This window comes from Oenanthe melanoleuca, chromosome 2 (genome assembly GCF_029582105.1).
Source record: "Oenanthe melanoleuca isolate GR-GAL-2019-014 chromosome 2, OMel1.0, whole genome shotgun sequence".
NCBI classification, from domain to species: Eukaryota; Metazoa; Chordata; class Aves; order Passeriformes; family Muscicapidae; genus Oenanthe; species Oenanthe melanoleuca.
In genome coordinates this window covers 129,415,150-129,436,372 of record NC_079335.1, presented here as the reverse complement: position 1 = coordinate 129,436,372, position 21,223 = coordinate 129,415,150, and the positions used below count along the sequence as shown (strand labels likewise).

At 35.7% G+C, this 21,223-nt stretch overlaps 1 protein-coding gene across 12 annotated transcripts in view; it reads right to left on the bottom strand.

Annotated features, from left to right (window-relative positions):
• CACNB2 (calcium voltage-gated channel auxiliary subunit beta 2) overlaps nt 1–21,223 on the bottom strand; it is a 234,757-nt gene that overhangs the window by 18,956 nt on the left and 194,578 nt on the right. For 8 of the 12 annotated variants that reach the window (XM_056482942.1, XM_056482943.1, XM_056482953.1 and 5 more), the window contains 7 exons: nt 20,370–20,492; nt 16,099–16,235; nt 14,196–14,272; nt 10,195–10,328; nt 6,705–6,785; nt 6,376–6,434; nt 3,342–3,451 (listed from right to left, as the gene is read on the bottom strand). In XM_056482942.1, the coding sequence (XP_056338917.1) occupies nt 3,342–3,451; nt 6,376–6,434; nt 6,705–6,785; nt 10,195–10,328; nt 14,196–14,272; nt 16,099–16,235; nt 20,370–20,492 (721 nt within the window). Of the gene's footprint in view, nt 1–3,341; nt 3,452–6,375; nt 6,435–6,704; nt 6,786–10,029; nt 10,050–10,194; nt 10,329–14,195; nt 14,273–16,098; nt 16,236–20,369; nt 20,493–21,223 lie in introns of all 12 variants that reach the window. The other 4 variants (XM_056482944.1, XM_056482952.1, XM_056482949.1 and 1 more) reach the window with 1 other exon arrangement.

The following is a 21,223-nucleotide window of genomic DNA, read 5'->3' as shown; positions in this document are numbered from 1 at the left end:
GTATCAGAAGCAGCAAAAGCCAATATTGCACTGGGGCAAATGCATTGCATCCAATTCCCCACACTATTTTTGTACATTTTTCAAGAATATTAAGGCAGAGGACCAGTGGTAAAGTAGTCTATAAATACAACCAAAGATTGGATCACAGCATGCATTACCTAAAGATACTAAAATGCTGCACTGTTAGCCTTCTTATTATAACTTCTTACCTTTATTTTGCACTACTTGAATTTGTAAAACTAATAATATTTTCATAGGATATTTTATTGACTTATAGCAAATTCATCACACAAACTGCAAAAAAAGCCCACTCTATAATGTGATATTGCCACTCACCTCTTCTACTTCAGCCACCTAAACACTCACAGCAGTGGTGTGTTGTCACCTACTAGCAGACTACAATGATTTTTGATTCTGACTCTTATTTCTGCCTTGGGGTACATTGCAGGTAGGCAAGGGAACAGGCTGTAACATGCCTTGTAGTTTTTTCTTTTGCATTCTACAAGGGTTTTCCCACTGTCATACAAAAGCAGCTACCTTTTCTGACTCCAGCTTATTTTATCTCAGTTTTCCTCCCAACACTGCTGCCACATCACTTCCCTCCCTGACTTCCTGTCTTATTTCTGTCCTCCCATGGTTTATCCCATGCCTAGAGCACTGACCTGGAGGTGCTTTATGACGGGTTTAACCATCCCAACTCCTCCTCCACAATCCCAACCTTTTCCATAATGGATTTTCACTACTTGCCTTCCTGCCTTAGCCAGGCCAGATCACCTCCAGGTGATCATATTTAAAGTAAACGACTTTTTATTCTAAACATCCTCCATACTGCACAGCAAAGGAGGGATTGCAAATTTAATGATGAGCATCTTTTCACCTCAGTTCTGCTTGGCTACCCTGATTCAGTCTGCTGGGAGCAGGTTCTGCTCAGCACCATTGCTGGACCTTGCCAGGGAAAGCTGTCTTCAAGCAATTCAGATGCAAAGCTTGGCATGTGTTAATAGCAGCTTCTAATAATTTGGTCAAGTTTTATCATTATTTTCATAAAATTACCCAGAAACATGTAACTGGAATTTTGTTTAGTTCACTACCAAATTTCAAAACCCTGATAGATTACTAGAACAATGGAAGTATAACAGCTTCTGAAAGAAAAGGGTTTGAGAATATTTTAGCATACGTAAAACTAATTTTTGCCCTAACTTTATGCTAGAATGACCCAGTTGCTCTGGTCAAAGATCTTCAAAGTTATTTTATAAATCAGTTAATTTTTAGAAAAATTATATGCAACTGAAAACTGATATGTAGCAGGAAATCTTAGATAACAACAGGCCTGTTACAAAAACTAGAGAGACACATCTACCTATCTATCTGCATATTTCCATAAATACATAAACACTGTCATCTTTTGGGTGTCTCAAACTGAGGATCTGTCAGAACTCACATTTTAAATACCTTCATCTGAAAAAGTACCTTGACACAAAGAAAAAATGTTGATGCTCTCAAGAGTATGGTTCTACACAAGATAAAGATGTACAAGATTGGCCAGCATTTAATTTTTATTAATTTTTTCCTGTATAAAATTTTGTGATAGGTGCTTCACGTATATGAAAATATTTTAGCATAAGGAATGAATATCTGCAGCTTTTACTGCTGCATATATTTGTACAGCATTGCAAAATTGTACAAGCTTTGCTGATGAGGCTGGAGACTTACTCATCATGATTGTTTGTTCCATGACTAGTTGACTTCTATACTTATCACCAATTTTCAATCCTACTCAAAGTAAGTGACACCTAATTTTTTCATAAGATTATTAAACAGTCTTTGGTGACAAGACTGAAATTCACACAGAAGAATATTCTTGTGTGTAAAGATATTAATTATGTTGTTACAGTACATTGCATTTTGATATTTGAAAACACATAAAATAAGACACACTTGGAAGCTACAGACTACTTTCAAGCAAAAATTCACAGCCTCCATATAGCTGAAAGCAAAGGCTTTATGAAACAAATTTTCAAGAGAAGGAAGTCAGAAGTTTTAAGGTGGAGAAGTTTATTCTAAAAAGTGCTAATATATTAGACAAACCTTAAATATTCAGTCACAGTTCAGGTGTTGGAAATTTTTTTTTGTTACAAAACTGATAAGAACTTATTTAATAGTTCTTGTTCCACAAAATTTACAATTTTTCAAGATTCAATGCTGTATTCAGGGGAAATCAATCTCTCTCAAAGGCTACTAAGGGGAACCTGCAGTTCTGGAAAAGCAGAAACATGGCCAGAGTATTCACCTGGGATCTAGCAAGTTCCCCTTTTTCTGGTATTTGATGGGGGACCTGTGCAGGATTTGTTACAGGCCTTTAGTCCCATATCTCAGTCAAGCCTTACACGAGTATGTAGACTCCGGGCAGGATTCATCTTCAAATCATAGAATGGTTTGTACTGGAAGGGACCTTAAAGGTCCTCTAGCTCCAGCCCCCTGCCATGGACAGGGAACCTTTCCCTAGACCTCTTGGCTGTCTCCAGGTGTCTCTACAGAGGGAATGCATCAGTGAGAGTAGCACAGTCCTGGATAAAATACATCTCACACTAGAGGAAAGGCAAAGGCAGTCAGGAATTAAGACTCCAAAATGACCACCTTTTCCTCCTATCCCTAGGACACCTTGGAAGCTCCAGTGCAGCCACCTGTACTGTAAATGGTTATGTTTAATTAAAACTTCCCAGCTAAGCTTATTTTTCTTCCTGAGTAACAAATGTTTCCTTATTGATACAACTGGACAAGCTTCATTACAAAAAGACTCATGTATGATGACAGAAATTTAGGCAATGAATGTAGCTATACAGCTTTTTAAAAACATCTTCCTTTTTGCATCCTTCCTGTTTTTATACCAACCTTATGATTAGTTTAAACTGATACAAAATTCATAAAATGTGTACTTCAATAATTTTTCTCAGGCTTCATATTAGTAGCTATCACTACTAGTAATCTTATAAAAAATAATGCATAATATCAATAATATCCATATAATCCCAAGTATTCAAAAACTGCCTCTTCTATTTAACCAAAAGAACGTGTCTTCAGATTTGATATGGATGTCTACCTCTCCCCACTGAGGCAAACAGCAAAACATGAAAACTGAGCATAAGCAGAATAAACCAAAATCAGCACTACAGGAAGTTTACCTGATAGTGACTTTAAAATGATTTCTAGTGCCAGGATTTCTGAATTATGGGAACTGTGATTTTCTCACAGCAGAGAGAAGGCTATTTTTAACACACACATATGAAATGAGAGCAGTACACTTCACAGGCAAGTTGCAGATAGCATCATTAGGTACTTACCTAGGCTTGATCTCGTGTTAGATCGCTCTATTATCGCATGCTTACTGGGATTGTTTAATACTGAGCGTTTGGCAAGCGAGATGTCTGCTGTGACTCGTGTAATTGATATACTGCAAAATAAATACAGCAAAACAGTACTCAACGTTATTTATCTTTGTGTGGGGAGAATTATCATTTAGCACTAGAAGATGGCTAAGACTACAGGAAAAGAAGTGCTCAGCAGCACAGTATGCTTCACCCAATGTGAACAGAGGAAAGACTTTATCTAACTTTACTGCTACAATAACTACTGACAAGTCTTCCTCCTACAGGTCCCTGAGGAGAGGGGAGGCAGGAGGAGGTCAGGGATTGTTGCAGAAGATAGGACTTCCCTGGGATCTCCAGGTCTGGTGAGGATCTGACATTTCACATGTATCCCCAATATAACCAGGCTGGTTTCTCCTTTCCCTGACTTCTTGAATAGTACTGAATGACAACCTGGCTTACTTTAGCCATACCTGTAAGACATGTAGGGATATGCAGAATTAAATGGTAAAGGTAAGGCTTATCAGGGAAATTATTCCAGCAATATAACTCAGGGGTTTTTTGTCTGTTTTGGCTTGGGTTTTTTGGCTTTTTTATTTTTCAGTTTACTAGCATGTGTTTTTCTAACAGAGTGCAAGAGCTACCTATAATCTTCCAGAAAGATTCATGCTAGCAATATTCTAGCCACCTAAAAGTACGAATTGTAACTTGAAGAAGCACATACTTGAAAAGTCTAGGTTGACTACCTGGCAGGTTCAGTATTCTGTTAATGAGAAAAGATGAGCATTGATCTGCTACATAACCTTCTGCATATTCTTCTTCCTAGGCAAACAGTTACTTTGTTTTGCTTTACAGGGTCAAAATGCACCCTTAAATTCCTTTTCAAACTCTCTGGTCTAATGGGGTTTAGAGGTCACATTTTTCCAGTGCTGAGAGTTAAATCAGACTGATGATATTCCCTTGTTCTTCCTTGTAGGATTTTACTTGTAATTTAAAAGAGGAAATGGATTTGCTAAGAAGTAGGAGGCTCCTCTCTAGCAAGCACAGTCAGATGCTGTTTGTTCATCTGAAATGTAATCCAATAGGCCATTTCCCAATGAACTCAATATGTGTATGCATTTATCTAAAAAATGTAACAGAGCCAGAAGTTAATATGAAAAAACCAGAATTATATGTGCAATACTGTTTAGTAATATAATTTTGGAAATCTAGGTGTGATTTGACTTAAGCTAAAAGCATAACCAAAGATTGTGATTTCTGGCACAGCTCACCAGATAGTGCCATTTGTCTTAAAATTAAGTCAAACATATTTATTGGGGTACTTACTGGTTTTATTTATTTGCTAATGGAAGGACACTATAAACTTTTACAGCTTTTTGGTTTTTTGTGTTGATTTTGATTTTTTTCTGCCATTCTTCCTACAGGCAATAGAAAATTTTTGCCTTTTAAAATGAAATTATGGTATAGTGAACAACACTAGATTTATCAGTATATCTATGAAAAATGCTATTTTTCATTTTCACCATCTTTCCGAGGACATTTTCATGTCTTTGAGAAACATCACACCAGGAAGACCAAGTCTGCTCTCAAAACAAAGGGAGTGTATGTTCATATTGCTAAACAATTGCAACAAGAGCAAGGACAGCAGTGTGGGAGCTCAAAGCAGTAGCAAATTTGTTCAGAACCTTAAGTAAAGATTCCAATTGCAACTGAAGTTTGGGATGCTTCAAATCTGCTACTATAGATATAAATTTTATTTGAAATACTCCTGGATTCACCCTGCCACAGTTGGATCTACAACCAAAAATCTGACATGCTATAAAATACTTAAAAACATAAAGATGCATTAATTTTCTTCTGCTTGCAACAAATATTTTGTTACCTTCCCGTTCTGAAGGTGTGTTATCTAGAGTTTAACAATCCTGACTAATATAAAGAGGGATTACTAATGTGGTTAGCTATTGATATTATTATTGTGACTGACAAATTCCACCAGCTTAAACTACAATGCCTGATATTTTAAAGAACTAAAGCTATTGACAAAATACCTCAAGCTCCCTCTTCAAAGTTTTGACAGCAGCAGGACACACAGAATAGTGTTATGGATCTATCCGCTTCCAAACTAAATAGAACATTCCTTGAAGTAACAGATATAAATACAGGATCTTCCTGTTTTCACAATTTTTCCACCCACTGTCAACCCATTAGAACACATTAATCTGGAGCTTGATCTAATACCAATAAAATCATGTCTAGAGAATGCACCTGATGTCTCTGCTCCTTGGGTCTGTGATGTTGGAGTTACAAACCACAGCACTGCTTTTAGGGACAGACTATCATTTGACATCTAAACCACAGTAATGCCTGGAGGCTCAAATACAAATCCCATTGTGCTACAGCCTAGTGTACTGCAACCACTCAGGTCAGAACCCTGCGAGTGCAGCCGGTCTGCTGCCAAGGGTGACCATATTTCTGCCCAACCCCTTCATCCCAGTCCTTTTGAAACTTCCCACTATAGAGGCCAGAACTACTGTCAAACCAAGCTCCTATCTTGAGGGATCAAAAGTTTGACAATCCCATACACCAGATAGTCTGAATCCCATATCACTCTTTCCAAGCTGGATGCCAAGTAAGGAAGTAGAGCTGAGGAGGAACTGTGGCTCTTGTCACTTTGCTCAAAACTTGGGAAGCATTGATGAGATATCACTTGAAAAATACTTAAAATAACTTTTTAATCTGTGGATAAATATCTAGCAATTTGGAGTGTGAATGTCACAGTCATCAAGAAGAAGACATCCTTTTTTCCACTCTCAAGAAATGTATGCCCCAGAACACTTCCCACTGCAACACAGCCTCTGCATGCTCTGTCAAGAAAACTTCCAATCCACACAATAGTCTGCTGATCAAGGAATTAGCTGTCATTCCTAATTTTGTCCAATGCTATTATTTCTTAAAAATCTGGTGGAACCCAAATGGAACCTGAAGTATATTTGCATTGCAAAGTACTTACCGCCCTTCGAATCTATGTTTTAAAAAATCAAATAATGCTTTTTGCATCATATCTGTTACCTAGAATGGAAAAAAACAACATAATAATAACCACATAGTAAATTCATAATACTTATTTATAATAGTATTATATAATAAAGCTTGTATCCGAAGAACGGGATTGGAATGCAATTTATTCTTAATCTCAATTTTGACATGAAGTAAAATACAAATAAGCAGCTATTCAATAAGAGTAAAAAATGTCTGATGTTTGCCTATGCTATAAATTATTAAATACAAATGAAGCACAATATTTTGTCAAAAATGAAACCATTTACAACAATCAATTACCTCATATCCCTTCAGAGAAGGCCCCACTAAAACTACTGGTCGCATAGAAGGCACTACATCATAGGGAGGGATGTGCTCTGTCTGCAAAACAGAAAAAGTTTTCAGCATCACAGCACCTAGAGAAAGTGTTATACACACTTTACAGTATTAGGAACTTTGAATTTCCAGTAATGTCACAGGAATCTCAGATTCATTAACTTTTTCAAGAAACAGGTAGCACAAGATAAGGATATAGTTCAGAGATTTCTTTTGAAAAAAAACTTTTCTTTGCCTTTAGGGTTTCTTTCTGTTTATATATTTACTCTGGATAGTTAAAAACTCTTATTCTGGGTCATGCACATTTCCCACCGCACAATTCCTAACTGGGAAATTGAAAAGGTTATTTCCAACAACTAATGAATTGAAACGGTTAATTTTACAGCTGTGACATCTGTTTTCAACAGAAGTTTTATATAGGAAATTATGAAGGAGAAAAACTGAAAAAAAAAGGGGGGGAGGGATGAGAAAAGCATAATGCATCTTTTATTTTAATGTTTAGATCTGCCCACTCCTGAAAATACATTGTGACATCACTGCAAATTCCCATGCAGCACTCAGTCTGACGTCCACATTTGCACCCACAATTCAATTACAAATTAAATCAAAATAATGACTGATCAAGTTAGTATTTCTAGAAAATTATCATAAGCAGAGCTTGGGATAGCATTTCTTCCACTTTGGGAAGTTCTTGTCACTACCCAAGAATGGATTCTGGTAGTACCATATTTACTAAAATACTAACTGATGTATCATGCACAATTTCTAAAAATGTATTCTAACATACAAAGAGAAAAAGATTGCCTCCTTTTAAGGATGCAAAAAATTTATATTATCACAATTCAATATAAAAAAATTAAACTGTTGAGTTTAGTATTTTTTCTTCTTTACTAAGTAGCTGTTTAATATATATCACCGTGAATGGGGTCTTATCAGAAAGAGTTTTTTGTTCATACGTAAGGTTTTGGTTTATCTTTGTCTTGGGAAAAAAAGATTGAAATTCAACCCCAGAAATGTGTGGGTGTTACAGAAAAAGAAATGCCAGATCTATTTTTCAAATGCTTACATAGTACAAATACATCAGTCAAGATCACAGAATACAGACATTGTTCATTGTTCCAGAACTCAATGTATCCCAAGGTGTTTTGCAATAACATTAAAATAAGTATATACATTCCAAAACACAAACCCACAAAGACAGACATTTATACAGTGACAGCACACAATGCTACACAAGCAGCAGTCTAAAGCAGTCTAAAACACAGAAAACATTTTTGTGAATGTCCCTCAGTGTAATTTATTTTTTATTACCTGTAGTTTCACAAGATAATTAATAACATGAGAATGAATACCAGTGCCCAAGGCATCATAAGCATGTGAAATGAATTATTTTTTCACAGTGCAGAATCTGACTCAACACGTTTCAAAGCAAACCCCTGCAATTAGGCTGGGCCTGTATCCAAAAGCAGTCCTCCACTGTTCTTGCTAACATTTTTAATAATCTGATAAGCGTATTTGAGACAGATTCGAAAAAAATTCATTACAGTTGTGCAAGTGCTTTTAGCATGAGTGCCCTGATGCAACAGATCTTTGTCTTAATGTGGCTGACTTAACCAAAGGCATTCATGCTAGAAGTTAACCAGCTATTTGACAATCAGGGCAAGCACAGAAATCACCTTATTTGATGGAATATGGGGTATTTTAAAATTCTGTTCTGTTGCAATGGGCATTTTTTTCTCTAATCTTTAAAGCTTGAAATAATGAAGCTGTCAGCAGAAAATTGAGTAGAAGTTATCTAATGGAAGGATTAAAGTTCTTTAATTTAGCAGTAGAGAATCTAATATTTTCTAAGAGACTAGCACTGAACTACACAGCTTTCATTGCAGATTCAAGTTCAAATATGAACTCAGAATAAAAACTAGCAGATTTGACCATATAGCTTTTACTCAGTGGTTTGACTATGTAGATTACTTTGGGATGGCCATCCAGTAGGAACTGTAAATGTCAGTATTACAAACCCCACTAACACTAGTAATGATTCTGATATGGAAAAAAAGAGGCACTACAGAGTGAAAGAAAGACATGGGACTAACCCTCATCCAGGTCTAAGGTGGTTCATCTAGAGGCTGCATCTTTGAAAGACGCTTATGCAGACAGCATCCAATATGTGTCAGCATGTCTTATTCTCCCTTATAATTTTTATCCAATTAAAAATATGATTAAGTAAGAAATTACTGTTGATTTCCACACCAGGCTTAACAGACCAAACTGAAGCCAATAGTAGTGACTTGGAAATGGGAAGGATTCAATACTATGTAAAAGAATTCAAGAAAAGAGAGACAGAAACAAAGATCTATTTATTAAACACGAGAGCATCCACAGCAGGGACAACAATGTCACTTGTCACTGTTTAAGCACTATAACAGTCTGTTATTACCTGTAGATTAAAGTGAGTGGTTAAAACCAAATGAATGAGAGCTATGAAGACTAAAGATTTTAAAACAAAAAAGTCAAAATGTGGTATTTCACTACATAGTCTGGCTGCTACCTAATGTCTTGCTAACTTATTCCAGCAAAGGTCCTAGAAACATATTGCAGCTTTTAGCAACAGGATGTCAATTGCATAATTCTGTAGTTATCTGGGTAATCTGTGGAGAGACATTGGCTCTCCTGGGAACCACAGTACCATTTCCAATAGCTAAGATACTAAAAAAGTCTCACTGATGGATGGCAAGAACATTTGGCCAATAATTTATACATGACAACAGAAAAAACTTGAAGTAAACTGTCAGAGTAAGTCTGAGGTTTTCCACTGGTCTTGTGCACTTGCAGACTTTGCATCTAGTGAATTAGAAGCTTATGTACAGACTAAATTAAAAATACAACAAATTTGACAATTTGTTTCTTAAGTCCAAACTGAGTATCTGATAAGATTCCAATAATGATTTCAATAGCCTGATAGCCTTAGTAACTAAAAAAAAAACAAACTTGAGAAAGATATAGAAAAAATATACATGCACTAGAGAGGTGCATTACAATGCTAGAAATAATTTTCTCAAACATTACAAGGCCTTCTAAGTGTGTCCTGTTATTCCATCAAAAAGGATAAGTATGCAGCAGAGTTGCACAGACACACTGAACTTTTGCCTGTTTTCCTGTAATGAATCCACTATCAGCTCAACACATCTCTTCATTCTTAATTCTAGAATAGCTGCATTGTTAATCTGGAGCCATAATGCTAATGATGCCAGTGGCAGGATAAACACAGGCGATGTCGATAGAAACTTACCGATTTCTGCTTCTGCTTAGCTACAGCAGCATGGAAAAGAAACAAAGAACAACAAAGCATGCATGTTATTGGCTGGTCAGAGGACGCAGACAGTTAACAGGACTAGAAATGCGACGCAGTGCAGGTGAACAGGTGGACAGATGGGAGCTTGGAAGGCGGTGTTACCTTCTTAAAGAAGGGCATTCTTTTCTCTTTGGAGTGGGGTGATGTTACACTGTTTGCACTGGGTTTGGGGGAGCGATGGTTTGCTGGAATATCATTTTCTTCTGCATCTAAGCCAGTGGCATCTATGTCTACAGCTATATACAGACAAACAATTCAGAATTATCAGATGACAGGGAAAGTAAAGATAGGTTAAAAAGGAAATTACAGGTAAAGAGAAATAAAACTGTCCAGATAAATAAATAAATAAATAAATAAATAAATAAATAAATAAATACATACATACATACATACATAAATAAAGTTTGTAAAAAAATTAAAAGTCAGCATGAGAAAAAAACTACAATAAAACAAAGGGGAAAAATTTAAAGGTGCAGAACATTAGGAATAGAAGACAGAAGGCAATCTGTAACAGCTAGTGTAACATTTACAAAATATGGCCAAGTTTGTGCTTGTTACGCCAGTGTAAATCCAAAGTATTCACTGGAATAGATAAGACTTCCACCAATGTAAACAACAGAACTTGGCCAACAACATTTGGATTATTTTATAGCAATGAACACTAATTGAAAATGGGTATCATCAATTGAAATTTGAAATGTCACAACGGTGTATATAGGAACTGAAGAAGTAGAAGAAAAACTTCTCATGGCAAAATCAGCCAGATATTGGTACAATGTTATTGACATTTATCTCAGGATGGACTACAATTGACATTTTTAATGTCTTTAAATAAAAATGCATCGCACTTATGAGATACATTTATTAGAAGTAATTAAATGCAGATGTACTGATAGTGAAAACTAAAAAGAATGGATAGCAGAAGAAAGGAAATTTATCCCAGCTTGGCTCAGAGACATGGATCCTATGTAAAGAGTGAGGATGTAGGCAGGGTAAAATGGAAGTGAATACAATAAACTGTTGCTGTTCAATCTCCACCAAAAGAATATATACCAAAAAATGCTTATACCATAACCACAAATTATTTACCCTTTTTAGCAAGTAAGTAATAACAGTTTCAACAGGAATCCTCACATACTCAGTAATAAATACACTTTCAAAATACAAAGCCATATTATCCTGAATGCTGAGTAGAACAGATACCTGCCAACTACATCCAAAATGAAACAAAACCAAACAAAACCTTTCTCGTTTACAACAATCAATCCTGATCTTAAGTAATGATTTAAACTTGTCTTCACAAAGCAAGTAGATGCACAAAAGTGAACCACAAACGTGTACAATATCACCCTTGTGTGAAGATCTTACCTACCTCTCCACTCCCTCTGGTAACACACCCGTATCTTGCCATGCCATTATGTCAAACTAAGCCTAACCCTAAATAGATCTGTAAGCAGAATCATTTATATTGACTTTATCCAGACCTTTAATTAATCATTGCAAATTATTATGAAACAATCTTAGTGACCTGATTTCATCTGCTTCATGAGTGGGACATCAACTAATACAGTGGCATGTGCTTTAAATTATGTAACAAATAAATATTTCTGTCAAGCCTACGTGCAGCCACTGATGTAAGAGACACTTGGGGCAGTGATCTCTTTTGTTTGCATAAAGTACATTCTCCCATTTGGATTATTTGGATCTAATACCTTGATGCCTGACATTCCCTGAGTTACTGTGCCTTTGAGCCTGCCCTTCCCAGGAAAAACCCAGTGAGTAGATCCACATCCTGTTTCTATAATGCTGCTCCTAAATCAGCCACAGAAATCATGTAACATTTTCTTCTAGCAACACTGTTCCTTCATCCTCTTTATAAGTATAAAAAGAACATATTATCTTTTCTTGAATACAGGCCAGCATAGATGCTGTAAATCACTCACAATTAAAACTCCTTCAGTTCTATGTTCAACCAATACTGTCAGTAAAGAAAAATCAGTTACCTTAAGCTTTTCCTGTAAGAAAGAAATGCAGAATTTGATCCACTAATTACCAATATCTCCTTTTTTTCCATTCTCAGCCTTCATACTATGGAACATCTCCTGTGACAGTTCTTTTGCTGTTAACTATCTTTAGTTCATAGGGTTTTTTCAGTCATTTTCAGCATTATTGTTATCCAGTTTGGTGGCCCAACAGGACCATATGGATTATTTGCTATATCAATACTGAATATTTAAATAGATATGAGCCTCTCATTTGTTTTTCAGTAGTTCTTCATCTCGTTTGTGAGTTTGTTTTGTTTTGGTCTTTCGGTGACATGATTTTATTTTGAAAATCCCATCACTGACTCAAAGTAAAAAAATGAACTTAACTTATTCAGTTAGTATTCTTCAACTTATTACATAATTGATGAATGTTTAATTGATTATACTTTCAAAGAGAGGAGTTGTGGGAATAATAATTGAATTGTGCTTTGAAGTCATTTGAATTTTTGTTTTAGTCACAAACTGTGCCTCTTTCACCTTTCTTAGGACATCCTAAGCAAAAAATTATTGTAGACTCAAAATCTTGCAGTCACAGAAAAAGCTAATGTGCACTATCCATACATATTTTCCAAATCTTCACTGTAACTGAATAAACTTTAATAGATTTTCTTCTTTCTCCAAAAAAACCCAACATGTTTCTTGCAAGACAGTGTCTGAAGAAACAATTCAATGCAATGAAAATTAGAGGTTGGGTAGCAATCAGTCAGCTGGTAATCAATGTGATATCTGTGCTCTTGATTCTGAATTCTGTGCAACATTCTGGAAATATATTTACTGATCTTCAAGAGTTTTTTTGATAGCAAATAATATTACAGAATTTCAGATGCTCTAACTATAAGATTGCAACATAGGTCCAAGAACTATTTTATTACAAAAATGCAGTTGTTGAAAAAGTTGGCCAGAAAAGTAAACACATCAGTTTAGAGCCATCAGAAAATAAAAGATTAAGGTGTGTTCTACACCTTTGTTATGGCCATACATTAGTGAACTGATACAGTATTTTCAAAATAAAAGAGAAGTTAAACTGAGGTGGAATTTTTATAAACAAACTGCAATTGTAATAAAGTTGGTTGTTACTAACAAATCCATGTTTTCACAAGACAGATATATTTTGCAATTAATTGAACCGAATGAAGACACTAACAAAACATGATTTAATTTCTCTGTCTCCGTTTTAAATGACCAGTAAATACTTTAAAATCTTCAGGCTCATTTAAAGATGCCTGCTCTGTAGACCAGACTCCATATAAATGAATATGATTGGAAGATCCATGTCTTTGCCCTAATATACAAGGCACTAGCAACACTCATCAATATTTTCAGTTTTCAGATATTTACAATGTACATGAGAAGATAAAACATCCAGCAACACAGCAGCTGAATTAGATAGAAAAAATTTTTGTGATCTTTTGTCGTGCTTTTTTGATGGAGCTAATGCCAGCATCCTCCACCAACTTGCAATGTATTTGCTTCACATGACTTGAATTCAACCTAACTAAATTTAAATATGTATGTTGATGCTCTAAGTACAAAACAGTATTTCTGAAAAATTTGTTGAAGGCAAAAAATATCCAGTATCCTAGAATTAAGTGAAGCACATCATTATGATCAGAATTGTGAGACTAAATGTTCCTGATGTTTTAAAATAATGCCTTTCTTGATGCTCCTGCAGAAACCTCTCAGGAACTTCTATTCTTATTGCTGATTTTTGTCCGGTACAAGAAAGTATTTATTGTTCAGTAGGAGTGCCCAGACCAGACCAAATTTTCCACTATCCTACTGTAATGTAGTCTCACAGATCTATTATGCCTTTGCTACAAAACTCTGTGGTAAAAGCAAAGAGGGAATGTTGGGCATTAACAGCCCTATCATTGCCTGAAGTTGCTGGCATTGACTCCGTTACTTCAAACCACCCCAAACCAGCCTTATCTGGTAACACATCACTCGGGTTTTACCTATGAAGAATGGGGAATAATGTACCCTAATGTCTATGGGTACATGAATTTTAACAAATTAGGTTAATGAGTCTCTTTACCAAAGGGTTCACAACCTACTCACCAGATGATGGAGGCGTCGATTTTCTGGAACTAGGAACGATGTCACCCAAACTGGATGAAGAGTTTCCTCCTGATTTACTGGAGTAATGTAATAAATTAGTTTGAAGGTCTGTAGCTCTCTCAATCTTTAATCTAATTTATCTATTATCTGCCTTCTAAATGAAGTACTAGCTGTGAGAAAGAGTATATATATATATAAATATATACATATATATATATATACATACAAATATACATCTCACACAAAATGTGCGAACATTTTGAGACCTGATGCAAACTTCAGTCATAATTCCTGTGCTGCTGTGCAATTCATTCTGCTGCTCTCACTTCCTCATGATCTTAATACAATTCAGTAAGTAATATGACTACTGGTATATATTAATTAATATTAACACTCATTAATAAGAATAATTCTTAAGCCAATTAACATATCTCTTTCTTTAGCTGTTACTGATAAATTCCTAATGAAGATGAGACTGTGTCTATAATCTTTTCAATTTAATTAACATACAAATTCTTTTGCTTTCTCAATATAATATAGCACTTAAGAAAAAAAGTCTCTCAGAGTTAAAGCAGTCTAAGGTTTTGTCAAGTTCTGCTTTGTGAAAACCTATCCAAGTTGTGAAAATGAAACGACAGTTCTAGTCTTTTTTATTTCATTTACCACAATGAAAAAAGCTCCGTAAAGAATGTAAAAAAGGTTATTTCACTCTTCAAATAATTCATGTGATAGTACTAGTTTCCACTTTCTGTATTTAAAATATTAATAAGCACTGAGTTAATGTATTTGTGGTGTAGGACAATGTTATCTCCAGTGAGAATTTCTGGAGAATGGATTTGGAAAGGAAACGAATCACTAGGACAGATCTGGCTGTCCCAAATGTCACTAGAGGAATAAGGAATCCAGCATCCTTCTGCTGAGGCAGCATGCTCATGGGAAAGGCATTTCACAGCTGGTGAATGCAGCTGAGGACTGCACAATCACAGTGTCCTACTCCAGACATGCTGTACAAACACTGCTGCCCTTCCTATGGGGATAGGAAAGCATTTCTGGCTTCCCGAATGGTTCCTAGCTCAATTCCAGGTCCATCCCACCCAAATACACTGGGAATATTTGTTCCCTTTACACTCAAAGGGAAATAAGTGACATTTACTTCCACAGGTGCTACTACAAAACTACTTCATTAAGATTTCTACAGTAAAGGTGACATTATTCTATCTTGTAGTATTGTTCAGAATATCTGGAAACAATCCTTTTCCTTATGCAATGATGGCTGCAGTAAACAATAACAAATGACTTGACACGAAACTTCCATCATAAAATGTAGTGCTTTTAAAAGTTGCATTTGTAGGCAATGAATTTGACAAGACTATTTGTTCCCTACAAGCTAACTAACAGGCACTGGCTTTGGCTTACAAGTAAATTCATCTTAACTTTTTCTGCAATTTCTAAAATGAGCTTTAAGTGTGTTTAGAAAGAGCAAGATCATCCTAGCAAATAAAAAATGCGACAGAATTTAGATAAATCAATTTTAAGTAAAAAAATTTACTAGCACATAGTAAATGCACTTACTGCAATGTATATTAACAATTATTGTATGAAAAAAAGAACAAAACTATTTCAGTTGTAGGCCACCACAGATCACTAATCTAAATGTCTACTTTTTCTTGCAAATAGCAATGACACTAATAAGCTTATTAATTAACAATATAATGTATTAAATAATGTTATATAATAAATGATATATTTAATTATATATTAATTCCTTAATCGATTAAAAATGTTTGTAGATGCCATTAACAATAATTAAGTATATATATGACTTATGAATATGATACACAGCATCAATTTTCAAGTTGTGTCACAGCCAATGTTGCCATTATTAATGATTTTTTGTTATTACCTGGAGTAGAATTTTCCTTGTTTTGCCTTTTGTTCATGCTGCAGCCTCATGTTTTCTAGTTTGATTGGGCTTGGTATGAATCCTATTTCACAGCCTTCTTTTACCAATCGTCCTATCCACCAGTCATTATTAAATTTCTACAGATTAAAAAAAAAAAAAAAAAAAAAAAAAAGTAACATACTAAGAAATTACTGTATCTGGGATAACTTTGTTATTAGTTTTAACTTGCACTTATGCTATTTTTTGTAATTCTTCCTGGCAATTAATCACTGTGCTATGTTATTTTGGTAATGAAGAATTGTGGTAATATTTTTTCTTGCTTCACAGTCTTCTCCTCTAATACATGAGAGCTGTTTGTGTTCTCCCTTCACAGTTCTTCATGGACACCAGAGACTTAGGATCTACTCTCACCTACTGCTACAATTTTTACAGCTCTGTAATAATCTATTTTTCTTATTCCATTTTATTCAGTTCTCTATTTAAATTTAAAAATACTCTTCTCAAATTCCCCCACATCTCACTAAAATCTTCTATAATATAACTGAATTTGGCTGCTTATATACACCCTACTTCAGATAGCTCATGTGATCTGCACCTTAAACTTACTATGATAGATACACAAGGCATGGATATCTTTGGATAACTAAAAAAACCTAACAGTTACATAAGTCCACCAGATAGCCAAATTAACTGAATTTCAGCTCTGTTAAATATAAGATATTGACTACTCTAATTCAACACCTTTATTCATACACACCCCCCCAACATGTGTGGGAGAGGTTGGTTGTTTTGCAGACGTCTATACTGCAGTACTATTTGCTTTTTCCATTCTTATTTATTCACCATTTTTGAAGGAGAATAGGTCACTCATGTATGGGCCCCATGCACAGTAGTTTTGGTGTTTCTACCATCAATTAAGAATTTTGGGTAATTTGGAATATTTATGAAACTTTAAGAGAACACCTGAATGCAAAGAAAGTAGCTTTTTTGAATCTGAAGCTATTAATGTAGATATCATAGTGCATATTTAATTATACAATAAGAAGTTTTAAAAAGTGTACAGTTAGGAATAAAACATGTAAAATGTGTGGGATCCTGTAAAAAGAAATTAATTTTACCATCATTGGTGGATCATTGATACAGAACCTAATTGCAGTATTATCTTTCACTTTGGCAACTACAGAAATCTTGTGACGCTTGAGACCAATTGTAAGATAGTCCAGCTAACAAAAAAGAGAGATTAAAATAAACACACTCTTAAGCTTATAAAACATAAGGAGATCTAAAAAATTCATCCAATGGGATGTCTTTATGAGTAAGAATACCAGCATTTCATGGGGAGCTACTCTGGAATAACAGTTTCTCAAAGCTGTATTAGACTAAAATGTAGTATTAATATTATAACCTTTCATTACAAAAGGCTAACTAAATCATTAACTTGGTAAAAGGAAGAGAGACGATTAAAAACCACCATTACATTAAAATCTGAACAGTCACTATTTTTGTTCTACAGTACAACAGATTACCACGCAACAATATTAATTTTATTAGAAGCAATAGAAATCCTAAATCCATGGGAATTTCTTATTCATAAAGAAATAGAAGCAAGCCTGTGGAATGCACTTCTGCAAGGTCTCAAAGATAAATTCTGTGCCAGTACATGAAGAGTATAATATATTTCAAGTGAATAATGCCACACATAATACTTTATGATTTTTTTTTAATCTTTGTAGAGAGGTGATCAGCTCTCAAGGTGCTGGCTGCGTTGAGTGATTCTTTGTAATTTACCTGTGCTTGGAGTGCCACGAGAAATGCTAAAATTAATTAAACACAGAGCCAAATGATGACCATACATTAAAGTCTCAGAAGATTCATAAGTTACTATGATGCAGCAGTTTCTTTTTGCAGGAAGGAATCCATCATCATCATGTGAACTGACTTTTAATGAATGTAACCTAATAATGAAGATAAATTTCCCTCATACTCAATCACTGCAGTACTTTTCACCACTGTCCATGTACATTTTTAGGTTTTACTTGTTTGAGCCCCCTCAGCAGCACGAATCAGTGAACAGCCCTTGCAGATGAGGACAGCAGTGGTCCAGTATGGCATCATTATGTAGGCAGAAGCTACTGAAGAGTAGTGTAGCTTTCTTTATTTCAAACAACAAGTTAGGTATAGAATATATTAACAGCACTGCATTTTATAGTCAAATGTGTTTTTTTTTTTTAATCTGCATAAATAATTAAAGTTTAGATGATTCAGTTTCCCCAGCATTAACTGTAGGGATTATTATTAACAAAAGTATTATTATTATATTAACTGTAGGGAGCACCTCTGTATCTGGTGGGATACAGAGCTGGAGATGAGCAGGCATGGGACAGAAGATGGAGGGGGAAGGACCTGTCTGTGCAGGGAAAAGCTGGGCCTGGAGCAGCCTCTGAAGGAGCTTCAACCCACCCAGACACAACAGCTGCTGCCAAATGTAGGGCAAGAGTCTAAGTCCAAGTTTGATTTCTTGTGGATCCCTTCCCATCTCTCCATTCCAGTGCTGCAGCTGGCCTGGTCCCAGGGTCTCTTCCCAACCCATCTCTGGACTAGCACCTGTAGGCAATCACCTCTCCTTGGCAGCGTACAGGGAAAACCAGGTTTTTAAAGGAAATCAGCACAGAATGCCTATTCTATTACACTTGGGGTTGCAAGAACGTTTTAATCTATTATTCCACCCCTCAGTGCTACATGCAGCACAATGTAAGAACTCAGCTGAGCTAAGCCTCCTCTCAAGGCATTTTGGAGATGCAGAAAAGTTCAGGAGACTCTTCTTTCTGGATTTTCTCCTACATCTCAGACATACATCTGAGACTAAGTTGTGCTGTGAAGAAAAATACATTACCTTTTGACAGCAAACTGCTAACCCTGTGTGTCTGGTTTATATGGAAACAGGGGAAACACTTGATATAAAGTCTGAGATTACCACTTCATTTGATGTGGAGATGGAACAGATGACTACACAAAACCCTTTGATCTAACCACACTGAGCCATATTTTCCAGTGCTTCAAGACTCACTGGAAGGCTGATGCTTTTCTCTTGCCAGGACTCTGTGCCTGGTCATCTCTTCTTTTGTCACAAGACAAAGCAGAGCAATCCTTTCACACTATCATCAGGCAGAAAGCATATTTCCTTCACCATATACCGTCTGAATAAAAATTATTCTCTTTTTGTGATTTTAATATGAAAAATTACGATCATTAGCCAAGTCTGTTTCTTGTGTTTCTTTAGTCTGTCCATCTGCATTTCTATCTCTGTATTAGGACTGTGCTGTTCTTCCCCAAAGCACCTGAGCTAGCAGAATCATTGTGCCTCATCAATCATAACTACTGAGGATTTTTTGATAGTCTAAAATGAGGCAAAGACATAATTTCAAATGCATGACTAGGTTGCTCTCAACCTTTAACTAACTTTCTATTTCTTTTCCTATGAATTTCCATATCCAGATGGGCCATTTTGAGACAAACCACAATGGAATATGACCAAAAGCTAGGAAACCTTTTAAAATGAAGGAATCATTCAAAAGGGAGCACAGGCAGGAGAGAAGGGCCTGCATGTGAAAAGTTACCAAGTTATGTGTTTGGGAGTATCTTGCAAGGAGCAAAGAAAGAAAATTACTTTAGGTGTTTGAAATTGTACAAATTTAAAATTGTCAAAACCAAAATACAGGAAAAGAAAACCCAATGCAGCAAATGCAAAGTTCATTTATTGACAGCTGCAATTATCTTGAAAGATCATTCCAGTTCTCCAGCATGTAACTGCTAACCAAATACTGTCTGTGCTGGGGAAGTAGATTCAGTTAAAAAACAGGAGACTTAAGGATTTTGGGTTAATTGATAAGCAGTCACACAACTAAAAGAGAGGCAACCCTTGGCTGCTGAATCCCAACAAACCCTCACAGTACCAGATTAGAAAAAACCCAGAAATATTTCATCTTTGTATAGTCAGACACAGGCATTTAAACTATAAATAAGTGATTTTTACTAGAGAAGAAAAGTACTTGCTTTCTGAACTTCATTAATATGATTGCAAGAAATTTGTGCCATTGCTTCTACAAGAATAGCATTTAAAAGAACATTCAATTCCTTATACACTCTTAGCTTCTTTAACATTTGTAAAGTGCTTTGGCAATGTGAAGTGTTATCAACATTGCAAAATAGTACCACTATTACTCAAGTATTCCCTTAAAGAGTGATTCACTTACTCCTCTGGTTTTACTTACTTCTTTAACATGAAGAAAATCTTTAGCCTCAAATGAGATGGCCATGCCTGGGACTGGAACATCATCTTCATGAGCTGCACTGTACCCAACATTTGTCCGAACTGCAAATGCAACTGGTTTTGACTGCAAAATAAAAGATGAACATCATAAAGATTCCCTTGCAAACACATACATATGTACAAACATATAGATGGGAGATGATTTAGTATGTTATGCTCTTAAAATCCTAAAAATTACAAAGAACTCTCAATACATCCATGCAAAACATAACGATGACTAGTTTTTACTGACATTAGCTATTAATATTAGCACATTTCATAGAATACAGATTTTTAGTACAGATTTTGAGGTAAATCAAATCAGTAATTAGTAATCACAATCCATTTGGTGATCCATATAATATTGTCAGCTTGCAGTTCTGCTGCAAGTTCTGTGTTTGGGGGCTGCCATGAGAGGTAGGTTTTAAAGAATTACAAAACCTAAGCTCCAAGGACCATGGGGCTGCAAAAGGCATTGCAAGGGGAGCATGGCATTGCACAAACATTGCTCCTCCCTCACCATTCTTATCTGGGCACTCATGTGCTGGTCATCTCAGGATCATTCTGAGGCAGCACAAGTGTAGACCTCACAGCCTCAGCCCTCAAGAACTGTTTGGGGAAATTGCAGATTTGGAGAAGAGGTGTGGGCATTTGCCAGTGACCCCTAAGCAAGTCATGTCACTGCACTCTGAGACCAGAGCAAGGTGCCTTGAGATCATCAGCCACAGAGAGATCTGTTAATTCCCCTAATTCTTTCTTATGCTGCTAGCTGACATCAGTGAGTTAGAGGACTTTCCCAAGTTTTGTTTTCAAGAA